Here is a 17,714-nt window from a genome sequence, read left to right on the forward strand (position 1 = left end):
CTTTCTTTCATTCCTGCAGTACTGATAATTACAAATAATATTGACAAATTCGGACATTAGAAAAAAACTAGAAAAACATCATCATTTGATTAGTTTTACTCTCCATGTTATGTAAACATACAGTTACCTAGAACATGTGGGATCGAAATCATAACGTTGTTCGTATGACACAAAAATCGGAATGGTGCTGAGTTGCGGTTTCGTCAATGAAAAAATAACCGCAAGTAAGTCAGATTGTCAGGTCGGAGCGTTGCGATAGTTCACACATGATCAGTGTTTCATTGCAAGCAAAGTGTGATGGTGCGGAGTGCAGAATATGTCATTTGATTTCTTTGGGTTCAACAGGTATTTTCTTTTAAACATGCAATAGACATTTCTCATTTGTCAATTTATCAGAGTTCAACTATTTGGAAAATGAGGGATAAAAATAGCAAGGTTAGGAATTAACTTTTGCATAGTTGATCTGTACGGATTTCATACCAATTTTACCGTTATGGATCAGATTTCTATGTCAATAAAATTAATGGTTTACTTTCAAGTAAATAAGCACAACTTCATTCTTTGCAATGACCTATGTTTTCTAGTCACTCAAACTTGTTGCTTGAGCACAACCCATATAAATATATTCAAGAACCAGACGAAACTTTGGTGAGTTCTTCGTTTATCTTACCACGGTTGTATATTTACTTATTTATTTATTTTTATATGTGGAGCAGGAAAAAGCCCGCTGGAGTTAAGAATTATTAAACCTCTGCCTCCAGCAGGCATAAAACCTCCTCGTCTTTTGTACCAGCAGATAGTTTACATTCGAATGATACATGATTAGAGATGGTCGGGTAAACATTCTTTCATACCCGAACCCGACCCGTACCCGATCGAAAATAAAAAACTTTTACCTGTACCCGACCCGAACTTGAGATTAATTTTGCTCCTATTTCCGAACCTGACACGTACCCGTTGAAAATGGAAAATCGGCACCCGTGCCCGACCCGAACCCGACAAACATATCTTTTTCTGTACCAGAATCCGACTAATACTTGCCGGGTTCGGGTTGGGTTTCGGGCACAAATACCCGTAACCCGACCATCTCTATTGTATATGTAGATTTTTATATGTCTCTCGGATTTTGTAATTTATTGATAATTGGACAGAAGTGAAACTGCGGGTCCATCCGCAGTAAACAATTGAATAAAACTTTACGCCCGTCAATGGTTCAAACAGAATATCTGTATACAGAAGACTCCTTAACGAAACACAAAAGAAAATCTAATAATAGGTGCAGAGATGAAGCACATAATAGTTTTGCCTTTCTCTATAGAAAGCAAAAAGAATTACTGAAAAAAAAACGACTTTTGCCCGGAACCTCGGAGACCCCTACAGCTATATACCATTTGACTAAACTCGACAATATCGGATATTGTATAGGTGTGTGTTTTGATAAACTTATACTCGGTTGAATACTATTTTTGAATTAGGTTCGAAGATATTGGCTGCCACTTCCGGCTTCGGATACATAATGGTAAAAGCGACGTAAACGACAAAACGCTTTTTTTGTCCACTCAAGGTGATTTTAGCAAACTTAGGTTTGTTTGAAACTACTTTTGAATTGTGAATCAAGTTCGAAGACCAATTTGCTGTCACTTACGGTTTAGGGAATAATGGTATAAATGACGTAACCGACAAAACGCACAATTTTCTCGGAGATGACGGAGCCGATTTTATTCAATTTAGGCTTGTTTGAAAGTCTCTTTTGGGTTGTGATTCAAGTTCGAAGATCAATTTACTGTCACTTCCGGTTTCGGAAATAATGGTATAAATGACGTAACCGACAAAACGCTTTTTTGGTTCGCTCAATTCTCTCGGAGATGACGGAGCCGAATTTATTCAATTTAGGCTTGTTTGAAAGTTACTTTTTGGGTTGTGAATCAAGATCGAAGACCAATTTGCTGTTACTCCCGGTATCGGAAATAATGGTATAAATGACGTAACCAACAAAACGCTCAATTTTCTCCGAGATGACGGAGCCGATTTTATTCAATTTAGGCTAGTTTGAAAGTTGCTTTTTGGGTTGTGAAACAAGTTCGAAGACTAATTTACTGTCACTTCCGGTTTCGGAAATAATGGTATAAATAACGTAACCGACAAAACGTTTGTTTTTGTCTGCTCAAATTTCTCGGAGATGACTGAGTCGATTTTAACAAACTTAGACTTGATTGAAAACTATTTTTGAATTGTGAATCAAGTTCGAAGACCAATTTGCTGACACTTACGGTTTAGGATATAATGGTATAAATGACGTAACCGACAAAACGCTTTTTTTTTATTCAATTTAGGCTTGTTTGAAAGTAACTTTTTGGGTTGTGAAACAAGTTCGAAGACCAATTTACTGTCACGTTCGGTTTCGGAAATAATGGTATAAATGACGTAACCGACAAAACGCTTGTTTTTGTCCGCTTAATTTTCTCGGAGATGACTGAGCCGATTTTAACAAACTTAGACTTGCTTGAAAGCTACTTTTTGGTTTGTGAATCAAGTTCGATGACCAATCTATTGTCACTTCCTATTTCGGAAATAATGGTATAAATGACGTAATCGACAAAACGCTTGTTTTTGTCCGCTTAATTTTCTCGGAGATGACTGAGCCGATTTTAACAAACTTAGACTTGTTTGAAAGCTACTTTTAGGTTGGGAATCAATTTCGAAGACCAGTTTGCTGTCGAAGACCAGTTTGCTGATGTAAACGACAAAACTTTTTATTTTTATCCGTACAATTTTCTCGAAGATTTCTGAACTGATTTTAACAAACTTAGGTTCGTTTGAAAGCTACTTTTACAACAAATGAAAATTGAATTTTCGAAGATTCTTTCCAGCGTTACCTGAGAAAAACTATTATCTAACTAGCAAACTTTGGTTTTTTGATTTCAGGCGATCCAGAGACACATCCGAATAATTGCTAGCGTTGTCGTATTTTTTCTAAGATAACTTAGTGAAAATTTCACATATTACTCTTCAAATGTTATACTTTGATGATCCATTGATGCGTAACTTCCGTTGATTTTTCCGTATTTCAATTCCATTTTTTCCATACGAAATAATCGTTACCCCCCTTTCAGTTCAGACTGAGCTCCATCTGACTGTTACTTGTTTCTATTGATACAGAGCACGCTCACGGAATACACTTTGCTTTAGTTAACAGAATTAGCATTGGTTCCATTTCTTCCTGGATTCGAAAGATTCAATAGAATTTGTTGTGGTGAGGAATATGTTTCAATAAAGAATAAAAAACAGTTACATCAAATGTAACTCGTTTTCCAAAATGTAGACTGAACATGATTATTTTTTTTTTGGGTTTGTAATGAAAATTGGACGATGCTTGAATCAGTATTTCTTTAAAAAAATACTGTTGTCATCAACATAGTGATGTAATGATGCTTTTCTCGTATCAATCATACTGTCATATATGTTAATACTGTTGTATTCTTCAAAATAATTTTCCTCGATTCTTGAAAGAATAACAGGAATCGGTTTGTTTGGCCGTCTACTGATAATGACTTCCGATTGAAGTAGTTTCCAGGCCGATTTATAAAATTGTTTGCGGTATAAAATTTTTAACACACTCTACCCTGTAATTTCGGAACCGGAAGTCGGATTCGGATTAAATTCAGGAATGCCGTATGGAACCAAAAAACCTTTCATTTGAACCTACATTTGTGAAAATCGGTCAAACCATCGCTGAGAAAAATGGGTGAGATTCATTTGGGAAAATATAACAGTTCGTTTTGCAGTCTGCTGCTAATGACTATCGGATGGAATAGTTTTGAGGCCAGTCTAGACAAAAATTTACGTTTTATGTTTCGTTCCTTTAAGTGATGGTATAATATTTTTTACACACTTTACCCCATTATTTCGGAACCGGAAGTCGGATCCAAATGAAATTCAGAAGTTTTGTAAAGGATCATAGGACCATTCATTCGATTAAAAGTTCGTAAAAATTGGTCACTTCATCTCAGAGAAAATTGAGCAAGTAATTTGAAATTGGAATTTTTACACTAATCACTCTATAACTCCGGAACCGGAAGTCGGATTCAAGTAAAATTCAGAAGTTTTTGTAAAGGACTCCTAGAACATTCATGTATACTTTTGTAGGATAATAAATTATGGGATCGTTAGAGCCTTCATTTGAATCTAATTTGCTAGAAAAGTTAGTGAGAAAAGCAAAAACAAGAGTTGATAAAGACAAGCATCGTTCGGAAGCATATCTCGAACGACGCTCAATTATTATCATTTTTATTTAATCAGATTTAAGTCTGTTTATAGCCAAAAAGAATTGAATCTATCGAATGCATCGATGTTGTCAAGCCACTTTCGAATAGTACTTGTGAAGAACTTTTTTTTCTCCATTATTATTCTAATCTCAAAAGACCGAGAAGTTCCAAGCACGTGTACAGCCACAACCATCCAGCACCACATAAATTCTCGTGATAGAATTTCCTAATCCGTCTAGCACGTAATGGAGCGATACTACGCTATCAGCTGTCACACGAATGCATTGTTAAACGTCAAGTCGCTTTGGAACGTTCCGGGTTCTAAGCATCAGAAATATCATCACGCTGAGTCATCCGGAAGTAATCGTTTATGTAGTGAAAAATTAGCAAGCGAAATAATGTTATCTTGGTTCAATTTTACTAGTGATATGATGGAAGTATCATTCCATGCCCATTACGGCAGGAAGTAGAAATTGGCAATCAATAAATTGCCAAACAATCAATACTGACGCAAGACCATATCGAATACCATGGGAAATGATTACGGTTAACACCAAAACGAAACCACAGAAAAACAAACTTTCCCTCGATTCGTACTCCACAAATAAACACACCTTCGATTGGTGATATTTCACTCATTAAGGTTCCTCTTCTAGTGGCAGTAACCCAGGCAACCGGTTGATTGCAAAACTCATGGCGGGCGGATGTAGAAACGTAAAAAAAATAATGATCGAACTCAATTATCCACCATGAACAGCCATGTATTGGGATTCGTTGACTACTGCTGATACTGATTACTCGTGGTGCACCACGGGCTGTGTTGCATTTACCCACAAACAGTCTGGCACCAATCGGACCCGAATTGTCAAGAAATGTGAGCAACGTTTTAATTAAGCATCCGCACATGCAGCGTCGTGTGCAATGAATGCACTCGGTGTGTGCCATTAATACAAGCGCGTCGAAAGGCCGGACAGCCCATGTATGGACATAATTAACGACGTTGTCGCTGATCGACGCGCCAAAACACCATAATCCTATCCTCAACCGGTGATGATTCTGCTATAGCTGATGGAGGATGAAGCTATTTTACGGTGTTCTCGTGCGTAACTGAGCCCTGTGGCATGAAACGGTACTGCTGAAATGATCACGGTCGGTAAACACAAGGTTCGAACCCAGACGGGGGTCACCACCGTTCGAGACAGGCAACCCGATTGATTCACGTTATCAGTCGCCATCGGGATAGGTTCCATTAAGTTAATGGGTCTTCAATTCGCCAACCATCATCGGAGTCTGTTTGATTGTATGGCGTTCACCAGTCAATACGTATTATTGAAATGAGACTCCGTATTGTGTGCATCGATGTCACGATATACGAATTAACACTACGACCCCTGGGTTATTCGAGGAAGGTTACCGTTGACTCAACGAAACGTTATTGTGAATGGAAAGTTTGTTTTTCGAATGGCATTCCCTAGCCAATTTCTGCTTGCAAAGTAGTGCTGACCCAGATTGTCCATTATTGACCATAAGCGAATAATTTCCGGTACGGCAACGATGATACAATTGGCACCTCATCCGCAATTACAGTCGACTTGCGAGTGCCAATCTTATGTTATTCCGCATGCACATGCTGTTTACTGGTCGGTTCTTCATTCCTTATAAAGCCAACAACATGTTTCTAATGACAAACTTGACAGGCTGTGCGCAAGGACAGTGTACTCTCCCTCTCTCTATTATGAAAATATTGTGAGACGGTTACTTCAATACGTTGCAAAAATTCACTTGTCTCGACATACTTCGTGTATTTGGGCTCACGAAAACATTCTTGGAATTGAAAATTGCACTTGACATTGATTGGACTGGGTTGTGACATTTTCTTATCACGTTTGATGCAGTCGAAGATGACTTTGAACAGTTACCCCAGACAAGCAAACAGATGTGAGAACAATAAAATGATATCTCATCTCAAGATAATACTGTTAATCGACTGCACCAGTGCTTCGACGATCAATGTCAGTTACAATTGATTTCAAGTGTTCTGGGGTGTCGATTGGCGTCGATTGGGTGCTATCACATTCTGCGTTAGTTGCAGAATGAGAGGATGCGATTTGGTTTGTATGTTTGTCATTTGAAATGCGGAAATTATTAAAAATCCTTCAAATAGGTCAAGTATTTCAGCTTGACGTTCAATTGCTGAAGTGTATTTGAAATCCTTAATGTGGTTCTAAATTACCTTTAATTTATTCAGACTTGTAGTCTACTTGTTTTGGTTAATACGTAGGTTGTTACTTATGTATTTAGTCTTGGCAACACTAAGTGTTGCCCGATGGCTTTGACATTTACATCCTAAAGTTTGACATTTTTAACCATTACTATCTTCAGAACATTCAGTCATTTGAGCGCTATTTGATTTGTTTACAGTGAGTTGAAAATTATTCCTCAACAAAAAAATGGAATTAAATCGTGAACATTTTCGTGCAATGATTTATTATGATTTTCGCCGTGGATTATCAAGACAAGTGTGCTTCAATTAACTTAGTTTGAATTTTGGCAGTGTAGCATCATCCTATGCGACTGTAAAAAACTATCAATGAAGGTCGTCTCAAAATCAGTTGTTCTGCCAGAAAACATCGATGCTGTGAATTAGTGTGAAAAACTTATATGTTATTTTTCATGAACATGCATTTTGCATTTAGTCGCGAAAAAAATTTGTTGACGTTGGATCCCACATACTTTGACAATCGTTCAAAAAAAAAGACTTAATGATGCAAAGAAATGCTGGAAAAATTCAATCGTTGTGTTTCAAATTTGGTGTTCAACATTTACACAGGTGACGAAACATGGATTTACTCATATGAGCCTGAAAATAAACAGCAGTAGGCTGTATGAGTGTTCCAAGAAGAGCTAAATCTACAAATTCGCGCTCGAAGCACTGCAAAGAGAATGGTGGCATAGGTGTACCACCATTTGTTTGCCAGAAGTTTTTCGTGAAACATGAAAAGCAAACGCAAGACGCAAAATCATTCTTCATCGCGATAATGCAAGCTCTCACACATCGGCCCAAACAACCGAATATTTGAGTCCCCAAAACGTCAAATTGATGGGATACCCGCTGTATAGTCCTGACTTGGCACCTAACGACATCAATTTGTTCCCTCCCGTGAAAAATGAATTGTGTGGAGAGCGAGCAAAAGTGCATGTCTTCTAGGGGATTATTTTGTAAAAACAATAAAATTATTTCTGATCAAATAGAATACTGTTTTCATTTTTAGGCTGAATGCATAAGTAACAACCTTCGTACTATTTGTAAAATTCCTTGCAAAAATATTAGAATATTAAAAATATTAGAATATTTTTGATCCAACAACTGAATATTTGGGTATGATTAGTAAGAAATAGAACAACTGGAGTATTGGTAATATCGGAAAACGCTAATTTTTTCTACAAAACTGAAGAATATGAACGAAATACGAGTCGATTGTTTGCTATTTGCAAGGGATCGAAAATCTTTATGTAATGTTTGTTTGAATCCATTTGATGTAAACACTGCATTGAGGCGGGGCTGGTCGAAGGAACGGTGACATCGGAATACGATTTGCTCTGTATATGAAATGGGTCATCTGAATTCGATTAAGTAAACATCTCCCTGAGTACTGGACTAAATTTATTTGCATGTATGTAAACCGCTGCCAGAAAGTGGGGCTTGGGATAGGCTAAGCACACACACTTCACCAAACCTAAACGTTTCACGAGTTTTCAAAACATTTGAAAAAATAGATTTCGGAGACCATTTCTTTTTGAAATACCAAACTCGAAATTTGGTATTTGAATAATTAACTTTGAAAGTATGCATAAACAAAACTGCAAAACTATGAGAACTCGCAGAAAAAACCGCATAACTTTGAACATTTGCATTAAAAAGTTGCACATAAAGAAACTGTATAAAATCGCATAAAAAGATACTTGAGAGTGATGATTGAATGAACATTTTTATTGATGAACTGATGCGCCACAAGTGCATTATGTAGATTAATACAATTTATGACCATCCAGCGACTATAGTTACAATTTAAACCATCAGATTATTTTGGGCTCATTTTGGGTTCGCGTTATGACGAACAAGTCGTCATCCACGTAGTTTTTATATTTTTCCCACAACAGTTCAAAAAACTACTCATGCGGCGATGAGTCGAAAATTAAATTAATTTCTAGTTTGAAATTTGATACACAATTTAATTGCAAAGCAGACATGGTTAAAGTGATAAGTTGACTATAAATTTATACAAAATGGAGTACACTTAAGACTTTTTTATGCCGGGGATATGTACCGCATAAAAAAACGTATAGCTTCAAAAATTCGCATAAGAAACCGAAATCAAAACAAACAATTTTTTATGCCAGATGTCTTAGAAATGCGAGAATCGTCGAGATATGGTGTTAATTATAAATGAGTTTGAAAACAAAAAACGTTTCGGTCATTCTGGTACTCAACAGGATGTAGAAACTTTCCCCATCATCTGTATCTAGCTCAGAAGATTTAAGTTTCAATTTACATTTACAACAATAATGGTCTTTTTTAATTATGCGTGGGTGATACGCATTCTTTATGTGTTGTAATCTTCTGATTAAACTGACGAAAGGGCTCGATTCCTCAAATGAAGTAGATCATCTATATATCCAGAGTGTGTTGGTGTTTATCACGCTGTTTGACAGTGTGTGTTGATGCTGATTTTATATAGAAGTACAAGACTTTTGTCAAAGACAATGACAGTTATTTCGTTAGTGGGTTAAAAACTGTACTTCAGGTTAACAAGGTGAGCATCTTGTCACGATTTGTTAAAATCTATTTAATTTAATTTTAGTCATTCAGGTGTTTTGGCACCGCGTGGGTGTCCAGTTTGTGCAAAGTGCACATGACTTATTTCATAGTTTTCATCAGCAGTTACACATAATCTGCTGACGCATTGATGAGTCGGAAACGAAACGTAAAACTATGATATTCTAATTTTTTATTTCTTTCAAATCGGGACATTTCATGAAGGATAACTCACTAATTTCATGCATAGAGGTGAAGCTTTCGAACAAGGATCATTTGCTATGTAAAGCAAAAATTTGATTGAAAGCCATCATCAAAGAAAATCACTAAAGCAATGAATTGATTCTTCAATTGATTCGACTGAAATTACAAATCAATCTCGAATTGAAAAAATACAGTAGTACATTACGAAGCGGAACCTGTCCTTTCGTTTCGACAGATTACTAGGCCGATTGTGAAGTGTACAGGACGATTGCAATTTTACTGTCACTAAGAAAACTTTCATTAAGATTGATCATATGAAATTTGATTTTTGTTTTGATTCGATAATTTAGCTCATAAAAAAAATATATTTTGGTATAATATTTTGACTGTTCGTTATTGTCATTATTCCGTCATTTCGACGGCAATCGAGTAACGCCGAACACATTAAACTTTTTGTGATAGCACTGCCCCCGCTGACACTAATCCTAGTATTAGTAGATAGACAAACTCACGACCCAAACATTGTTGTCATTTTTTTTTTCATTTAGGTGTACCAGAGTGCTTGACGCCTTTATCCGATACAAAATGTTACCGATGTTTGCCAATCCACTTGCGATTCCAGCAGGCCGGTTGTGTACTGTTTTGAACAAGCAATATCCGTACCACCATCCCACACACGAGAAGGCTTCATTCGTTCCGATGCACAGTGTGAAAAATGAGCACATATAATGGTTCACAAACATGCAACATGAGGTTTCATATGTTGAAAAGTTTAACTTTTGATAGAAGACTCTAACTAGTATATAGAACATTAAATTTGATTCACTTAATATAAATTGAATAATTTATAAATAATTTATTCATGCTGTGATTTCTGTACTAAAGCTAGATTCATTTTATATCTGGACACACTGTTTATCCTGGGTCGACGGTTCAATGCATAGGGTGCTGGTCTTACAAACTAATTGAATTTAATGCCAAGACTTTGCTTCGCACACTGTTTATTATACTGTAGCGCTTCTAGTTGTCGGTTCTGGAACGTTTTCACAGTAGGTTTTTTATATGTTCCGTTGTCTCGATATCCAATTTCTTTAACAAATGATATATAATTTTTTTTTCATAAATACGTTTATTTCTTAAGGCAGTTTACATAAGTTTTTCTTCGCCGTAGCATCACTTTTACATAATATTCTTATCCTAATTTAATTCTAACATAGTCACAACGTTTTGCATTTATTAAAACATATTCTCTTATTACTTAAATATCATCTTAGGTAACTCGTCATTAATTATGAAATCTACTCGGAAATATTATTTGAACCAAACGATTAACTTCTATAAATTATAAAATAAGCTGTTATTTTCAGACATTTTGTTAATAATTTCATAAACTGTTTCGAGTTTGTTTGTATCATTACATTATTTTTATTCTAATTTAGCTATTGGTTGAACTCATGGACGCAGCTGGGATCAGAACTAAGTCTTGAAAGGGGCCTTTATTAAATGATATATAATATCACTTTGTCTCTGTGATTTGTATTACAATTTAAACTATAAAAGTAAACCTGCATTTGCCCCTTTGTCTCGAACCCACTGTAGCAGTTCTCCACTGTAGTGACAGCTTGCCAAATCAGATCAAAATTTACAGGTTCACTGGTAGCTGTAACGAGGTTTTTACCAAATGCATCGGCCAGAAATAGTCGAAAACGCTTTTCGTTCGACACGCCAGTAAAGACATTGTACTTCACTACAAATCAAAAGTTCGCTGTAAATAGCAGAAACGCCTGATTAGCCGTTCAAATTGAACTACTGAGTTTTACATTAGGCTGTTCAATTTGAACTACTATTCACTGATGAGTTAAAGACGAAACGTAAACATGTTGAGGTTCAGTTTTTAGTTTAGTTTTTGTCGATCAATTTGCAAGAAACTCTACGATCTGGCAAGGTATTTTCAACTGCGGATCAAAAACCCAGGTTTTTGTGATAATCAAGACTTTGGACATTTAGGGGTTAGTCTAATTTTGAAATTTGTTTTCTATTTTTTTGCGTTTCGGTTTCGAATCATCAGCGCATGCAGCCAATATAAACTGTTATGCACTGACGAGTCGAAGACGAAACGTATAGAAAATTGAAGTCTGTAATTTACAAGCAGATCGTTTTTTTTGTAGAAGTGTATTTTTTATGAACATGCTCTAACTGAGTGAACGTATCGAAAGTGGTTCGCACGGAAATTTGCAATTTCGATTTGGAAGACGAAGAACGAGCCGAAACGTCAATAGCAATGTCAGAGATGGAGAATTGGAGAAATTGCTCGATCAAGACTCGTCGCAAAAACCCAAATAGAACTTGCAAAATTAGTCGGAGTATTCAGGTAGCCATTTTCCAAAGTTCAAAAGCAATGATCCGAATGGTAGGTAATTGGGTGCCGTATGAATTGAATCGAAGGGACGTCGAACGCCATTTCTTCACGTGCGATAACTGCTTCAACGGCACAAAACAAGATGTGTTTTTTGCATCGAATAATTACTGACGATGAAAAGTATGGATACCCAGGCCGTGCATCATCATCGACAGCTGTTCAGAATATGCAGGGTCCGCCATGTAACTTTTTTTTTAAACATGCAATAAAACACAAACGGTTCACCCGATTTCAAAATTTATTTTGTCATATTAAAGTACAATCCTTCCGATTAATTGTGGAATATAATTTTATTCAATTGGCTGCCTCGGCTGGCCTTGCAGTACGCCATACGGTCGGTCCAGTTTTTTAGTACATGTTCGATTGTATGCAGCTTTATTTCGGCTATGGCTGCACGAGTGTTGTCCTTCAAGGCTTGAATTGTCTCTGGCTTGTCCACATAACACTTATCTTTGACAGCCCCCTGAAGATAATAGTCTAACGGCGTCAAATCACAGCTTCGAGGCGGCCAAACGACATCCGAATTTCGACTGATAATTCGATCTTCAAAGACTGTGCGCAGAAGATCGATCGTAGCGTTGGCTGTGTGGCACGGAGCGCCGTATTGTTGGAACCAAATGGTGTCTAAGTCTTCCTCTTCAAGTAACGGGAAGAACCAATCGCTAATCATGGCGCGGTAGCGCTCACCATTGACCGTGACGGCGGCTTCTGCCTCATTTTCGAAGAAAAATGGCCCAATCATGCCACCAGACCAAAATCCGCACCAAACCGTAACTCTCTGAGGATGCATCGGCTTCTCCATGATAACGCTCGGGTTTTCCGTCCCCCAGATGCGACAATATTGCTTATTAACATACCCGTCGAGATGAAAATGTGCCTCATCTGAGAAGATGATTTTTTGGCAAAAATCGGCGTTTTCTTCAATACTTTATGTTTCGTCTTCGACTCGTCAGTACATAACAGTTTATGTTGAACTGTTATGTTATCTTCAAGCTATTTTCAAAGTAAAACTGCACTATTTTCCCGCGTTCCTCAGGCGTATACACAACCATTTTCGTTCAACGGAAGGATAAAACTAAGTTTCTGTCAAAGCCGAAGTGACATTAAGGTTACCAATGTCAAAATAACCGCTATTTCAAAAAAAAGTTAGATGGCGGACCCTGTATATGGCATGAAGGTTATACTTTGTATATGGTCGAACCTGCTAGATGTGGTGTATTATGAGTTGATGAGTGCAATTTCACTTTTGTATTTTGTAGAAGACATAGACATTTGTTGTAACAAGATGTCCAGGACTGAATCTCAAAGTTAACTTTTTGTTAGAAGAAATCGCTCATTGTCGAGCTCTTCTGCGAGCTCCTCAAAATAATGTCGTCATCTACTCAAACTTTGACTTGATGGTAAAAAATAGGTAGCAAACATTGCCAAAGTTGTCATGGTATTGAGGGTACCTAAAAATGCGAAGATGTACTTTAGTTGACTTTGGGTAGTTTTCGACCCAAAATTAGGTAACGACTGGTAAGAGACTGAAAGGATCACGGGTGAGGTCTACCGACAACAATTGACAACAACATGGCAATACTCGTCCACATGTTGCATAACCAGTAAGAATATACTTAGAAACGCTCAAATGGGAAGTCCTACCCCACCCGCCGTACAGCACAGATATTGCTCCTTCCGATTACTATTCGTTCCGGTCGATGTAGCATGGCCTAACGGACTAGCACTTCTTCAATTATGATGAAGTCAACAAATGGATCTGTTCATCGTCAGAACGTAGGAAAAAACTAGTGTCTAACAATGCACAATATTTTAGACATTGAATTTGTAACCTTTTTTTATCAATAAAGTTTAAAGTTTCGAAAAAAATATTGGCGTGCACGCATTTATACCCCTAATATTTACTTTTATCATACCGATATGTGAAAGTGATTTAATATGGTACTTTAGACAGATTTTCGTTGAGCATCTGAGTAGTATTTTGTTGTCTCTGATTGATCTCGTAAAAATCGTAATACGACTAACTGAAACCGTGAATGAATAAAACCGATGGTATCATAAATCAGTAAATTAGCCGCGATTAATTACGAAAGATTTTAAGATCCCATTTTCCCGCTGTGCGGTGTCATGTTCGGTAAACTTTGCTTCCAAAGGGAACTGTGAGCACAATTGAATATCGCTTGTCTAAACTTGGAATCGGAAACGGTGCTTTGATACTGCCGTCGGCATCCTTATTCACAAACGACTCAATTATCCATGTTGAGCTGACCCACGGATCGAGTCGCTGTTGTTGGTTTTTTTTTGTTTTATGTGTCTAGTATATAGTACAAAAACAACTCCCCTTTAGGCGAACCCAGAGTAACTTGGCCTATTGGTTTGGCTAGGATAGCTATCGATTAGGCTGAATTGAATTCCGGTGAGAATTTTGCACGTCGTCCACCTACCTTGTAGCATCGATCTGTATGCGGTGTCTGTGATGGCGAATACATGTGGCGGCACCTCGTGCCGTTTGATGCCTTTATATTTCTCCATAATCTTCTCGGTGTAGATGGGAAGCTTTTTGTACGGATTGACCACCACGCAGAACAGGCCGGAATATGTCTGAAAAGTGAGATAAAGAGAGAATGGTTGAGAAAAAAGGGGCGAAGTGTACAGAACAGGTTTTCGTTTTCAAAAGATTTCCACGTTGCCGTGGCAGGAAAACGACAACCTCGCAAGATATCGGTCGTGAGGGTGTACCATAATAGTGCAGTTTGTTTATGGGCTAGAAGAATGTCGTTGCAGCCGATGCATTCGCAATTCCGAGTGACGAGCTAGGTTTTGAAGTGGTATGAAGTATTATTCATAAAATTTGTCATAATTTTTTGTTTGAAAATTATCGTAATGCATTTAAACTCAATAAGTAAGACTTGCCAATCAACTCTTTCCGCTACGAGAGGATCAAAGCTAATCAAACGCTAAATTGAGCACGTTATCAATTGGCTCGCACCGATAGGCCTTATCAACGGTTCGATCGATTCCTTGTTTACCAAACATCAGCTTCTGATGGCAAAATGCGCAGACAATCGGACGACCCAGTTCATGAACAACGGACGCCGCCGTCTGCTGTGCGGTAAATCGGCTGGGCACGGGATCAGAAATGCAATTAGTTTAAATAGGCATTTTGTTGTTATTATTCCGTCGATCCAACTCGTGAACGTTTTCTTTTTCGCCCGCTTCTGTCCGTGTTATGGAGGCTGTTAATATGCAATTATTGCCGCGGTAGTTGCTGCCGCCGCCAACGGTAGCAATTTACACTGTTTGGGCAAAGATTATCATAATAAAAAGCCAGCGTAAACAGAAAGGGAAAGCAAAACGATCTGCATACGAAGAGAAATTATCGAACATAAGTACACACAGCATCGTTCGCCGAGAACGATATGCTGGTCCACCGTGGATGGAAGTGATGATGAACTCATAAAGTGAGCATATTGTCAAGAATAGAGGAAAAACGATAAACCATTTCTAAAATTGCAAAAGTTTGATTATTGTAGTTTTTTGTGTAGTAATAATCTAATTACTGAGAACTCAAGTAACATGGAATCAAAAAAAAATTGATTATAATGTCAAATCGGAAGGAAGTCCTATTACCCTATATTAATTGAATGAATAACGTCACCAACCTGAATCGAGTGACGTCACTTGGATCAACAGATGGTGGTTCGATTTGGACTACAACGAGATATTCGCAGTTGTCCTTGACCCGGACAACCACACTAAAACAACGATATAACAACGGAGCGTGAAGCATGCATATCGCTAACAAAACATATGTGCTTTAATGAGAATCATCATACATAACAGCTATGTTATGGTTTGCTTCCACATGTATTCGTCATTCAGCCACAACAATCATCTGGCAGACACGAAAACAAAAAAAATAGTTTTGATGAAGTTTTGGAACTTGATATTTTTTGAATCAATCATCGCGATCACTTAATTTAGAACAGTTGCTTTCGCCCGACGTTTCGATCTTTATCAAAGAAAATATTTAAACGTTTCTCGTGTCTGCAATCGTCAAAATCATAAGAAAAATCCGCAAAACGTCGGGTAGAAAACCAGCCGTTCTTATTTAAGAGAACGCTAGACTCGCATGCAATATTACATTGCATTTAAGGTCGTTTTATCATATTTCAAAATTAAGCGATATTTATGCTCTATACGACATTTTCAGTTAAAAAGTTCTTTCGCTGAAATTACTCTCTTGGCGCAACGACCCTTTTGGTGAAACGAGCCTTTCGGTGAAACGATCCTTTCAGCGAAACGAATTTCTGTGAAATGACTCTCGGCGAAATGGCATTCGGCGAAACGACTTTGGGTGAAATGGCTTTCGGAGAAATGACTCACTCCCGTACTGCGAGATGGGTATGATAATTGTCATTCAGACCATTCGATCCCCATCGCACACTACGTTCACTTTTCTGAAGGGGCAAGAATATGGGACACGGTGAAAGTTTCAATTTTGAAAAAAGTAGAAGTTGAAGTTACCAAAAACCAGCATATTAAATTTTTAAATTAATCATGAATAATGAAGGAAAATAAAGTGGATTCAAATAAAATACACAATCAATGGTTTAAATTTTTTTGTATCATTACCCAACGAGTAAAAGCACAAAAATGAAAAGTATGGATGAAGTATTACTCAAACCGCAAATAGGACGAAATATATTTTTACTCGGCGATTAAGACGACGAAGAATGAGACTGGTTACAGTTTTGTTCATTTCGTGCAATATGAGACTACACAACATAATTTTTAAAATTTGCATCGAAAAAACCGTATAACTTAAAAAATTCCTTTAAACACACCTGCTTTAATCCACCTAGTGGTGTAATGGTGCCTTTCTCATATCAAACATACTATCAATATAATACTGTGGTGAAATTGATCAAACCATCACTGAGAAATGTAAGTGAGATCCATTTGAGAAGATATGACCACTATTTCCACTGCCTTTGGAATGGGAAACTGGAAACTAGGATAGCCGAAATCAGTTTGTTTGGCTGTCTACTGATAATGACTATCGAATGGAGTAGTTTTGGGCTCAGTTTAGAATTCTTTTTTCGTTTTTTGTTTCGCCCCTCTAAGTGATGGTATAAAAGTTTTTACACACTTTACCCTATAATTCCGGAACCGGAAGTCGGATCCAAATGAAACTAAGAAGTTTTTCATGACACCATAAGACCATTCATTTGAATCAAAGTTTGTTGAAATCGGTCACGCCATCTCTGAGAAAAGCGGGTAAATAATTTTAAATTGAAATTTTTACACTAATCACCTTATAATTTCGGAACCGGAAGTCGGATACAGAGGAAATTCAGAAGTTTCATGAAGGAACATAAGACCATTCATTTGAATCTAAGTTTGTGAAAATCGGTGACGCCATCTCTGAGAAAAGTTAGTACACATTTTTCGATTTTTTTGTACATTTTATCCCATAACTCCGAAACCGGAAGTCAAATCCAAACAAAATTCCTGAATTTTATGTGGGACCATAAGAGCTTTCATTTGAAAAAAAAGCTTTCGGTTCAAAAGTCGGTTTTCAAAACCTTTCTATATGAGAAAGGCAAAACCGAAATCGAAAAAAAAAATTATCGCAGGCGCCTTCAAAATGCGAGAATCGTCGAAATTTGGTGTTATCTCGAAAAACGCTGATTTTTTTTAAATCGACTTTAGATTATGGGACGAAAAACTTGTCCTAAAGTCGATTAAAAATGAAATCGAAAAAATCTGAAGATCTCGACGTATTATGTAACGATTCCTTTCTCATATTACTCATATTCTCATAAATACTACTGCGGTATTTTTCAAAAAAAAAATTTTTTTAATCTTGTTAGGGCGTAAACTAACATAAACTATGAATTGTTTTAGGCAAATTTAAGTATTTTTTCTCTTTGTTTTGCATCGTCGCTTCAAATGATAATTTAAAATTTTTAGCTCACTTTACCCCATATTTCCTGAACCAGAAGTC

The 17,714-nt window shown here is 37.1% G+C and overlaps 1 protein-coding gene across 1 annotated transcript in view; it reads right to left on the bottom strand.

Annotated features, from left to right (window-relative positions):
• LOC131438119 (myosin heavy chain, non-muscle-like) overlaps window positions 1-17,714 on the bottom strand; it is a 153,236-nt gene that overhangs the window by 55,561 nt on the left and 79,961 nt on the right. The window contains 1 exon segment of the mRNA XM_058607932.1: window positions 14,149-14,305. Within this exon segment, the coding sequence (XP_058463915.1) occupies window positions 14,149-14,305 (157 nt within the window).

The sequence above is a fragment of the Malaya genurostris genome, chromosome 3 (assembly GCF_030247185.1).
Source record: "Malaya genurostris strain Urasoe2022 chromosome 3, Malgen_1.1, whole genome shotgun sequence".
Classification (NCBI taxonomy): domain Eukaryota; kingdom Metazoa; phylum Arthropoda; class Insecta; order Diptera; family Culicidae; genus Malaya; species Malaya genurostris.